The 10,522-nt window shown below is 53.0% G+C and overlaps 6 protein-coding genes across 6 annotated transcripts; 3 read left to right on the plus strand and 3 right to left on the minus strand.

Moving 5' to 3' along the window:
* Window positions 1-429: 429 nt before the first annotated feature.
* On the plus strand, window positions 430-1,777 carry ALTATR162_LOCUS10501 (uncharacterized protein; the record flags this gene model as incomplete). Its single annotated transcript, XM_043318137.1, has 3 exons — window positions 430-502; window positions 623-1,497; window positions 1,547-1,777. The coding sequence occupies 3 exons, from the start codon at window positions 430-432 to the stop codon at window positions 1,775-1,777; spliced, it is 1,179 nt and encodes a 392-aa protein (XP_043174072.1).
* Window positions 1,778-2,761: 984 nt separating this feature from the next.
* Window positions 2,762-3,937, minus strand: ALTATR162_LOCUS10502 (uncharacterized protein; the record flags this gene model as incomplete). Its single annotated transcript, XM_043318138.1, has 1 exon — window positions 2,762-3,937. One exon carries the CDS (start codon window positions 3,935-3,937, stop codon window positions 2,762-2,764), a length of 1,176 nt encoding a protein of 391 aa, XP_043174073.1.
* An 845-nt stretch (window positions 3,938-4,782) lies between these two features.
* Window positions 4,783-5,525, plus strand: ALTATR162_LOCUS10503 (uncharacterized protein; the record flags this gene model as incomplete). The annotated part of the gene is made up of 4 exons (XM_043318139.1): window positions 4,783-4,834; window positions 4,881-4,899; window positions 4,957-5,028; window positions 5,078-5,525. The coding sequence occupies 4 exons, from the start codon at window positions 4,783-4,785 to the stop codon at window positions 5,523-5,525; spliced, it is 591 nt and encodes a 196-aa protein (XP_043174074.1).
* Window positions 5,526-6,003: 478 nt separating this feature from the next.
* Window positions 6,004-7,572, minus strand: ALTATR162_LOCUS10504 (uncharacterized protein; the record flags this gene model as incomplete). Its single annotated transcript, XM_043318140.1, has 2 exons — window positions 6,004-7,338; window positions 7,390-7,572. The coding sequence occupies 2 exons, from the start codon at window positions 7,570-7,572 to the stop codon at window positions 6,004-6,006; spliced, it is 1,518 nt and encodes a 505-aa protein (XP_043174075.1).
* A 1,009-nt stretch (window positions 7,573-8,581) lies between these two features.
* On the plus strand, window positions 8,582-9,805 carry ALTATR162_LOCUS10505 (uncharacterized protein; the record flags this gene model as incomplete). The annotated part of the gene is made up of 2 exons (XM_043318141.1): window positions 8,582-9,067; window positions 9,260-9,805. 2 exons carry the CDS (start codon window positions 8,582-8,584, stop codon window positions 9,803-9,805), a joined length of 1,032 nt encoding a protein of 343 aa, XP_043174076.1.
* A 266-nt stretch (window positions 9,806-10,071) lies between these two features.
* On the minus strand, window positions 10,072-10,360 carry ALTATR162_LOCUS10506 (uncharacterized protein; the record flags this gene model as incomplete). Its single annotated transcript, XM_043318142.1, has 2 exons — window positions 10,072-10,251; window positions 10,301-10,360. The coding sequence occupies 2 exons, from the start codon at window positions 10,358-10,360 to the stop codon at window positions 10,072-10,074; spliced, it is 240 nt and encodes a 79-aa protein (XP_043174077.1).
* Window positions 10,361-10,522: the final 162 nt, after the last annotated feature.

The raw sequence follows: 10,522 nt of genomic DNA on the forward strand, positions 1-10,522 counted from the left end.
GGTGTGAGAGGAGAGCGTTGCGTGTCACTGTCCGTATTGGAACTTTTGTTGGCCCCTGCCGCGAATCCCGTAGTTCAGGGTCGTGCCTGCCCACAGAACACAGCCACAGAGCGCTCAACCTTCAGCCGCGATCCCCCCCCTAGCCGAGTCTCACATGCAAGTCTTGGAGAGGCCACATTTTTGTTTCGAACTCGGAAATTTGGAGTGAAGGAGGATCGTGACAGCATCGGGACAAGGAGGAGCTCTTTATCCCTTGAGCCTGCTACACTTGTGTCTCGTCCATAGCGGTCAGACTGATTGGGCCACGTTCCGTCTCTACAGCGGGTTCACGGCACTACTGAACATCTGGCTGCACAAGCCTGCAGCCTCCCTATCACTTGCTCCAAGACCCGCCAACTCTCCTGGCAACCTCCCGGATCAACCCCAGCCATGAGATCTCACGCGTTGCTCGCATTGGTCTTGTGCCTCTTTGCAGCATTCGCAGCTGCCTGGACTAAAGAGGGTGCGTAACTTTTCCTGTTGTGTCTCGTCTTCCATTGCATGCTTCCGGCCACATATGCGCTTTCCCCACATGCATTTCCCCAGCTCCAGCTGCGAGCTACTTGCTGACAGCTTACCGCAGACCACGAAATCTTCCGCATCCGTGACGAAGTTGCTAAAGCAGACGGCGCCAATGTCACCTTCTACGATCTCCTCGGTGTCAAGCCCAGCGCGTCTCAAGACCAATTGACTCAAGCCCTCCGCAAGAAGTCGCGCGAACTTCACCCTGACAAGGCCCGCAAGGTCTTTGTTGCCAACTATGCCAAGAACAACAACAAGAAGGGAAAGCCATCCAACAAGGAGATTGAGGCACACTTGAAGAAGGTCACCGCCTCCTACCAGCGTCTCTCGGTTGTTGGAAAGATGCTCAAGGGCCCCGAGCGCGAGCGTTATGACCATTTCTTAAGGAACGGATTCCCAGCATGGAGGGGCTCTGGCTACTACTACGAGCGCTTCCGTCCTGGCCTCGGCTCAGTTATCGTCGGTCTACTCGCTGTTTTCGGTGGAGGCTTCCACTACTTTGCTCTATTGATGTCATGGAAGCGCCGCAGGGAGTTTGCGGAGAGATACATTCGCCAGGCACGCAAGACTGCTTGGGGTGATGAGAGTGGTCTTCAGGGCATCCCTAGAGTCGATGACACCGCCGCACCTGTAAACGCCGAACAGTTCGAGAAGGATTCGCCCGAGGATACACCAGAGGAGCTAGGCCCACGCAACCGTAGGGAGAGGCGCGCTATGGAGAAGGATGCTCGCAAGCCCAAGAAGGCGCAAGCTGTCAAGAAGGCGCGTGCCGATGGTATCAGCACCCCGGTTGAGGCAGAGGTAATCTCTGGTCCTCAGGGAGCCAAGAAGCGCATCGTCGCCGAGAATGGCAAGGTCTTGGTCGTCGACTCCGTTGGCAATGTCTTCTTGGAGATTGAGAACGAGGATGGAATGAAGGGCGAATATCTGGTCGACGTACGTACACTCAACTCTTCAACATAATCGAGAAGCTAACAGTATCCAGCCCGATGAGGAGCCCAAGCCTACTATCTACGACACCCTCCTGTTTAAGCTACCCAAATTTGCCTACAACCAATCAGTTGGGCGCGTCCTCGGAAAGAAAGAGATGATCGACGAGCCATTGCTCGAGACCTCCAACCTCACCGAAGAGGAGGCCGCCATCCAGAACGCTACCGCATCCAACCTCAACGGCGAGGCGAGAAAACGCAAGGCCATGGCCAAGAAGGCAAGGTAGCCACTTGTATACGAACACAACATATGCTGTAGTGTTGCAAAAGTTTAGCATCTATGGGTTGTGGTTGGTAGATAAAAAGGTACTGGACTATGCATGTGGGTGTAAGATAGAGAGATAGACTACAATACGAGCCACGCATTGAGAACGGCTTTCAACACTCATACCATACGTTTTAATTCCCTAAGATCCTCTTCCACTCGTCCCAAGTGATTCCATCTGCAAAGTAATCGCAAGCCTACATGCTAGGCAAAGACGTCTTAGTGTGCGGAGTACATAGCTCCAGCGCTACTGGCACCACTTTAGTACACGCTCCTTCCAGGCTTTCTTACCACCACTTTCACCAGATCCATAGGAACAACGATTCGAGCGCTTCTTTGTTGGTAATGGTTCATTATGGGTCCTGGTATGTAGATCTACAGTAGTACCTCGAGTTCAAACGGTCTGGCAGAGGTGCGCGAATATACTAAACGTACAGAAACAGGACACCGGTCGCAGCACACCCCCTCCCTTCTCTTTCGAACGCCTGTCGAACTCCAGCGTAATTAATGAGCATCCATGGATACTTCCCTACAATCATAAGAGAAACGTAAAGCAGTAATAAAAATAAATAGAAGATGGCAGACTCGGGCAATCCACGCCCCCAAAACCCGAAGCCGGTACCACAGTTGGGGAAAGTGACGAAAAAGCAACCTGCATGACATGGTATCACAAGCCAAGTAGTGAACCCGAAAACAGGGAGACACACGCGCAATGCATGCAAGCAAAAAGATAAACAAGAACCTCTTTCTCATTTTTACACCCTCTTTCTTTGCCTCCTCACGCGCGGTAATAATCTTCTATTATGGACAAAGTGCTTGCCGACACAGCTCTAGCGCGTTCCATCCCCGCCGTATACGCCAACCGGTACACGCCAGATGGACTGCTTTTCAGCACATTTCCCGCGCTTACGGTACGCTGCTTTGCAGGCTGCTGTTCGAGATCCAACTAGAATCGCTCTCTTGATCCAGTGCCATGGTTTTCGAACAGGTCGTCTAGATAACCACTAGGAGTGCGGCCACCAGGGACGTTTGTGCCGCCGGGTACATTTAGCGACAACTGGCTTACGGCGTGGCCGTCCTGGCCATAGATGCTTCTTGTGTTACCAGGTTGACCGAGAGTTGCGACGCTGTTGCGGTTATATACGGACAGGCCATCTCGTGATGGTGGTGCGCGTGCGTATCCTCCACGGGATGGAGGAAGTGATGGCGATTCTGGTGGTGACATACCAGATCTCGCGCTGAACCGGTTCCCTGGTGTGGAGAGGGAGAGGGCTGAAAGATTGTTGGGGTTCTGGCCGCCAATGTGCATCTGCGGTGATCCAGCAGCCGGCGCAGCGTTACCAGATGCGTAGTATCCTGCAGGAAGGTAGGTGGAGGATCGGGCTGCTACAGAATCCCGTATACCGGCGGCGCCACCTGCAGTCGGAGAGAAGAACAGAGACGATGCAGACCTCTGCCCAGGCGCACCGGCGAAAGCTTTCGACGACTTGCCAATGGGAGCGGCGTTTAGGTGATCTAGAGACATGGTTGAACTTGCTCCGACCACATTGTACATCCCCCGCTTCTTGCCAGGCACCGCTGACATGGCCTTGATATCAGCTATATTTTGAGCCATGGCCGCCCGCTTGACGGAACGATGCAACGACCACGCAACGAGACCACGCCACGCCAGCACTGCCGCACCGAAGAAGGCGAGAATAGCACCGACGCAGATGAAGACGGTTCCATCTGGAAGATCGGACTTTTGCATAAAGGCAGCACCGGCTGTGTCTGGGACTTTCATGTCCGGGATACCGATACCAGCCAGTGTTGGCGCGCCTACAAGGTTGAAGACGCTTGTAGACCCTGTCTGGGCGGCGGTACTGGAGGGCGCATCTCCAGTGCTTGCAGCCTCGGTAGTCTCAGAGCTGGCTGCTTGTGAGGTTGTTGCAGCTTCTGATGTTGCTGGCTGTGATGTCGCTGGCTGCGATGTCTCGGCTGCGGAGGTTTCGGATGGTGCGTTCGTCGCTGCGTCGCCTCCTGGTTGCGTGACGGTGGATAGGTCGGGTGCGTTTTCGATTTGAGCGAGTACAGTAGGAGCGACCACAAGCAGTAGGCCCACAAAGCCCACAGAGGGTCGCATCTTGGATTGTTGTGTATAGGTGTGTGCGGAGGTAGGGTCGCCGATGGGCAGTGTGCGGAAGAGGCCAAGGGATCAGGAGATCGTGTGGTCAAGGCTCGCAGTCCAGCAGGCGTGTTTCAAGACTCGATTGGTGAAGGAAAAACAACAAGAGGAAGACGCAATCGCAGGTAATATCGATAGGACAGAGAAGCGCCGAAACGAGTGACGGGGAACGAGAGGAAAGGCTGAGGGTGGAGTGCAAGACGGGGTCAGGGTAACAAGGGGCGGAGTCGAGGACCCGCTGGGCAATACGCGCAGTCTGAGCGTCCAGTTCGCGTGATGTCTGGCCGTATTCAATGTAGACTAGCGATGGGAATTTATCGGACAGGACAATAATTAGATCGAGGTGTGTTTCGCGATGATTGAATATTCCGCGTGTCAGGCCTCGGAGCAAACGGTTGTTGACGTCTGCACTGGCTGTCTGGCTCAGGGATGCAAGGAAAAACATGGGTATGCAGGGCCAACGATGACAGACCCCAACCCAGGAACGCCGCTTCTATTCTGGGACCTGCGTGACCGAGGATTTAGGGCGTAGCGTTGGGCTCTTCCCTTTGTCAAGCAAGCCCACCAATCGGCGCCTCGACTCTCCGACGACTTTCGACCTCTTGGCATCAAAAAGTTGCCGCCTTATCGATAGCAAAAAGTGGTTTGCCAACAATCAACCAACACCACACGACAGCAATCCCGACCACTGCGCAAGCTACTGCTTTCACTCCAACGCTACGTCATCAGCCGAGTCGCGAATACGAGAAGCTTCACATCCCGCTTAGAGCTCTCCACCAAGAGTCCCTACGCCCCACGCTATCATGGGTGTTCAGAAGAGAACGCGCAAGTTTGCGCAAACCAAGCGCATCGTTGGTATGTTTGGCGTCATATCTAGATAAGCCTCTGTTAACATGTTCAGGTCAACGGGATGCTCGACTGTACGCGACAACGCGCCCCCACTGCTGTTTGCCATAGAAGCGCTAATTCCGCTGTAGTAAGAAGAACCAAATGGCTGGAGAGATAGAAGCAAAGAAGAAAGAGGAAGAAAGCAAGGCAAAGCGAGAAATGTGAGTGATCACGCGCCAACGACGAGCATACACGACTAACACTTTACAGCCCACAAGTCTCGTCCGCCCTCTTCTTCCAAGCCAACACCGCCCTTGGTCCGCCGTACTCCGTTCTCGTAGACACCAACTTCCTCTCCCACACTGTGCATGCCAAGCTCGAGCTCGACAAGGCCCTCATGGACCTCCTCTACGCAAAAGCCACCCCTATCATCACGACCTGCGTCATGGCCGAACTCGAGAAACTCGGTCCCAAATACCGTATTGCGCTCAGGATCGCTCGCGACGAAAGATGGCAGCGCCTCAAGTGCGAGCACAAGGGCACTTATGCTGATGACTGTATTGTGGACAGGGTTCAGAAACACAGAATCTATCTGGTTGCGACAAACGACAGGGATCTCAAGAGGCGCATAAGGAAGATTCCTGGTGTGCCGATTGTTAGCGTGGCAAAGGGCAAATACGTTATTGAGAGGTTGCCAGACGTGCCCGATAGTCATTAAACTGAGGATGGGCATGATGCGGGTAGGGCCACAATGGGTTATATGCATAGCGAAAGGCGTTCAGGTCATATCAAGCAGTTGATGCTAGCTCGAGAAGTATTTCTGGGATCGTCGATGGAAAGAAGGAATTCACTAGCTCACATGTGTTTCTGAAATCACTTGTGAACCTTTTGATGCAAACCATCATCTACATATATAACGAGTGAAAACTTGGTATGAACATGTAAAATGCAGAATCTAACAGCTATAGACATTCTACATGAGTGTCAAACGCAGTGCTCAGCATAGCGCCCGTCGGCAGAGCACTGGTCTTCTCTCCAACAATCCTAAACATCTACAAGCCAGACGCCTACCCAATGCAAAAGTACCCTACTCGCTCAACAATGCCGAACGCTCCACATGAACAGGAAGAGAAAGAGAAGAAAAAGGAGAAGAAGTGGAAGAGGTAGGGCGGAAGATAGCAGAGAGAAGTTCCCTCTTAGTACATAGAGCAGCTTGTCTGAGCCCGAGTAAGAGCCTGCGTAAACATAGTCTGCATAGCCATGTAATGGAAGATGATACCTCCCAGCACAGCAACATGCCAAATGTTATGCGAGCAGCCCACGTAATCGAAAAAACCGGGGAAGAAGCGCTCGGGCGTTTTGCTCGCATACAACAATGCTCCAGTAACGTACACAAGCAGACTCTTGGTAACAGGTGCGTAGAAATACTGTGCCCATGCGACTCCACGAGTGTAGGCGAGCTGGCCAAATGGCAGGAAGCCAGTCAGGGCGAGGGAGCAGTAGAAGAGGACGCGGAGCCAGGCCATGTCCGCCCGGTTGAAAGTTGGGTGCCAAGGTAGGATAACACCACCGATGCCGAGAAGTGCTGTTATGCACATGTATGACCAGCGGGAGACTGGTTCGCAATAGAAAGCGGCATATTCAGTCGTCATAATAGACGCAGCCACAAGAAGAGAGATGCCGGTGTAGTCTACGCAGGCGAAGCGCTCGAGGAGTGTTTGGTGTGATATGCTGTTCATCGTGTGCCAGATGGTCGAACAAGCCAGGCATTTGCATGCCGCGAAGAAGAACACTGCTGCTATAAAGATGTCGGCTTTGGTCGACATGCTAAAATTGGCGCTCGAAGGGTAGAAGTAGAAGGCAATAGCAAGGACCATGATAAACCCGAGGAGGTGTGTCCAGATATTGATTAGCTCGTTGTGAAGGCCGAAAATGGATCGAACGCAAGCCCACTTGCCTTCCTGGAAACGGTAGCCTTTGAGAATATGTGGGTTGACTCGCCATGGCTCTGGTAGGTCCTCGTAGTGTATCAGGCCATGTGCTTTGGCTCGCTCTAGCGCTCGTTGTACGGCGTGCTCAACTCGGATTTCGATGGTTTCACGTGCGCGTCGTGCCTTGTCCAGACCACCGTCCACAACGCCCTTTGCGATCTCTATTCCCTCGTCCATCTTCCTCCGACCTTCCTCATAGAATTCCTGTGCATAAGAGCCGATTGATCCGTCTCTTATAGCATATGCACGCGTCTCAAACTCGGTCAGATAGTTGTCCATAAGCACTATACCCTCCAGGACCTTTTCACCTAGAGTCTCTTTCCGTTCCATCGCATCTTTGTATCGTCCCTCCAACGTCTCGACGAAAACAGAAGCCTGTCGCCGGCCGGCTTCGATTGCGCCATCGGATATCTTCGAGCACGATTCGCGAACGGCAAGCAATGTGTTGTATGCGTATTCAACACCAGCATCGTACTTGAGGTGGCCATAGTCTTCCAGAAAATCCATGCGGCAGTTGAGTTCGACCAGAAAGTTCCGAAGCTACATTAATTGTTAGTATATCGTGAAGCGCAGGCGCACTGTATTACTTACCAGTAACTGGAAGTTCTCCGCTTCCTGCATGCAGGGTCGTGTGTGCCATGAGTGCCGTCTTTGGCGTTGCGCAGGTCGCTGGGAGGCGATTGTGCCGTAGCCTCGGTACGTGGGTTGTATTGGCTCTTCCTGTGAAGCCATGACTGCTGTGCTTACCCCAACGCTCGAGTTCGAGCGCGGCATGAGGGGCATCGTTATATAACTCTGGCGCAAAGCTGCGCGGGGCTGTTCGAGGCGTGGCGATCTCTCCCGTCCGACCTTCCAATCGATATCGGGCCCAAATTACGAGGTCCAGTAAAGCACGGCGAAGTAAAGCGATTGGCTGGTATGTGCATGTGCACAGTATGTCTCTCTGGCTGGATGGCCTCCTCTGCTTGTGGTGTTGGGAAAGATAAATAGTGAGGATGTGGGTCTTTTTCTCCGCCTATCGGGGTGACTAGCAACAGGCGTGGTTGCCGAAAACGTCTTGGTTGGACAACACAGTCCTGATGGGGCGAACAGCTAGAGAAATGGGCATGTACAAATTGAGCGAAAGCAGAGGGTACGGAGAAGCAATCGAGCGCGTAGGGGCCGTAGGGTATAGGCGTGAAGTCCGAGTGTTGGCGTCGTCATGGGGCTACCGCGGTCAATTCACTGTCGGGTTCCTGACAGTAGGAGGACCCTTTATTGTGCGGCTCTTGTAGGGCTGAGATGCTCGCACTTTCCAGCGGAAGATGAGATATTTGATCCTGAGTAACTTTTCCGTCTCCCTTGATATACATATCGCCAACCATTGCTTTATATATGGTAGTAATGAAAACTTGACAGCTCATGTTTGTCCGGCTAGAACAGCGAGGCCGTCGCCTATACCGGCAGGTGCGTTGCTTGGTGGCTGAATCCGGGCTTGGCAACGAGCCACACGTGGCTCAATTTCGTCATCGTGTGCCGTCATGCCGAGGGTCAAAAGTTACAGATCTTGAGGGAGCAGCGGGCCTTCGATGCCGAACAGCGGACTGTAAATGCTTCGTTTATGTTATGTTATGTATCTTGGTTTGGGCTGTACGTATACTTGGGTCGAGCAGCTCCCACGTGTTAGCGTTAACGTCCGCGGACTCCGCGCGATGGGGCAATTGACACCCAACGTTCAGAATCTTGAAATTTTCTGCGACACATTGGAGATTGGAGTAGCACACCAAACTACAGACTTTCTAGAATGGTACTCCAAGCAATCAAATACACGCGCGGCCAGCTCGAGATTCTGGACCAGTTGAAATTACCCCACGCTGAAGAATATGATCACATTTACTCCAGCACTGATGCATGGCACGCAATCAAGGAGATGCGGACGCGAGGCGCACCGGCTATCGCCATAGTCGCTGCTCTCGCCCTCGCAGTTGAGCTCACCAACATGAAGCTCTCTTCGGTAGCAGAAGAGGTCAAAATCTTCATCACGGAAAAGCTGGACTACCTTGTAACAAGCCGGCCAACTGCCGTCAACCTCGCAGACGCAGCTGGTAAACTTCGGAAAGTTACCGAGGAAGCCGCTGCAAATGAGGGAGCGAGCGGAGAGGCTGTAAGAGAAGCATATGTGGCTGCTGCGGAGAAGATGCTGGTTGACGACGTGAGCGACAATGAGAGCATCGGCAAACATGGCGCGGAATGGATAGTGAAGAACACGGAGGCAGGCGAGAAGGGGCCTGTGAGCATGATGACACACTGCAACACCGGGTGTGTACCATTCTGCATCAAAGGCGTTCCACTGCTAATTTTGTAGGTCTCTCGCAACTGCAGGGTATGGTACAGCACTTGGTGTGATCCGATCGCTGCATGCCAACGGCTCACTAAAGCATGCGTTCTGCTCTGAGACACGGCCATACAACCAAGGCTCCAGACTGACCGCGTTCGATTGGTCCACGACAAGATCCCTGCGACTCTTATCACAGACTCCATGGCCGCAGCGCTACTCCGACTACGTGGTGAAAGCGAAAATATTGCGGGCATCGTGGTAGGCGCCGACCGAGTAGCCGCAAACGGTGACACTGCCAACAAGATTGGAACCTACTCGTTAGCCATCCTTGCGAAGCACCATGGCGTCAAGTTCCTGGTTGCAGCACCAAGGACTACTATCGACCTGAAGACCAAATCGGGAGCAGACATTGTCATTGAGGAACGTCCCGGAAAGGAAGTGACGCTCGTCAAGGGGCCAAGACACGATGGAGTCACGCTGGATCTTGGTGTTGTGGAGACTATCAGTATTGCAGCGAACGGCATCGGTGTGTGGAACCCAGCTTTCGACGTCACACCTGCAGAACTCATCGATGGCATCATCACCGAGGTAGGTGTGGTTGAGAAGGATAGCAATGGTGTGTTCCATTTGGATGAAGTCTTTAGGACGGAGGGTTCCAAAGTAAAGCCTTCGACCATCGGTGGCTTATGAACAATTGCCCAAGAACACGTAAAAGCGCATGATGCGCCTCCTTAATCAAGAGACTTCAACATGACCGTTGTGCTGAGAGCGCATTGACCATGTTTGTATCCTTCCTCGCCCGTGTCATCCATCGTGCTCATGAGAACTGTAATGCTCGATCGTGGTTCTCGTAATCTATATGGCGTGCCTGTGATGTCTCTAATCTGGATGTGATGTAGGATGTGTCTTGGTGTTCATGCTACACATGATAGAGCAGACGCATGGCTTTGTAGACATCACTTTGAACCCTTTTCTTCGGTCGCGGAAGACTTCTCGGTATCTTCTGGGGTGTCTTTCAACTCTTGCTCAGCCTTCTCGGCCTGAGCCAGAAGTGCCTCAATCTTCTTTTCGATCGAATCAAGGTGGCTCTCTAGGGCGGCTGCGGTCTGTTCGCCTCGCTGGAGTTCCTTGAACGCCTACCAGAGCTGTTAATTCCCGAAGTAGAGCGATTACCACGACACTCACTTGGGCAAGGTCGGCCTCTGAATGCGGTGCAGCACCTGCTCCGTCCTGTGCATTCGACATGGTGAAGATGATGTAAGAAGTGGTGAATGTTGGGTCCTGGTGCTTACCGAGGAGGCAAGCGCGTCCTCGAAGATGACGACTGAACCTCTTTAGCGCGAACTTACCCTGGGACCTCCAGGGCTGCGCGAGCTGCACAGACTCTCAACCACCCTCATTACACCT

Source organism: Alternaria atra, assembly GCF_907166805.1.
Source record: "Alternaria atra isolate CS162 genome assembly, contig: 34, whole genome shotgun sequence".
Taxonomy (NCBI): Eukaryota; Fungi; Ascomycota; class Dothideomycetes; order Pleosporales; family Pleosporaceae; genus Alternaria; species Alternaria atra.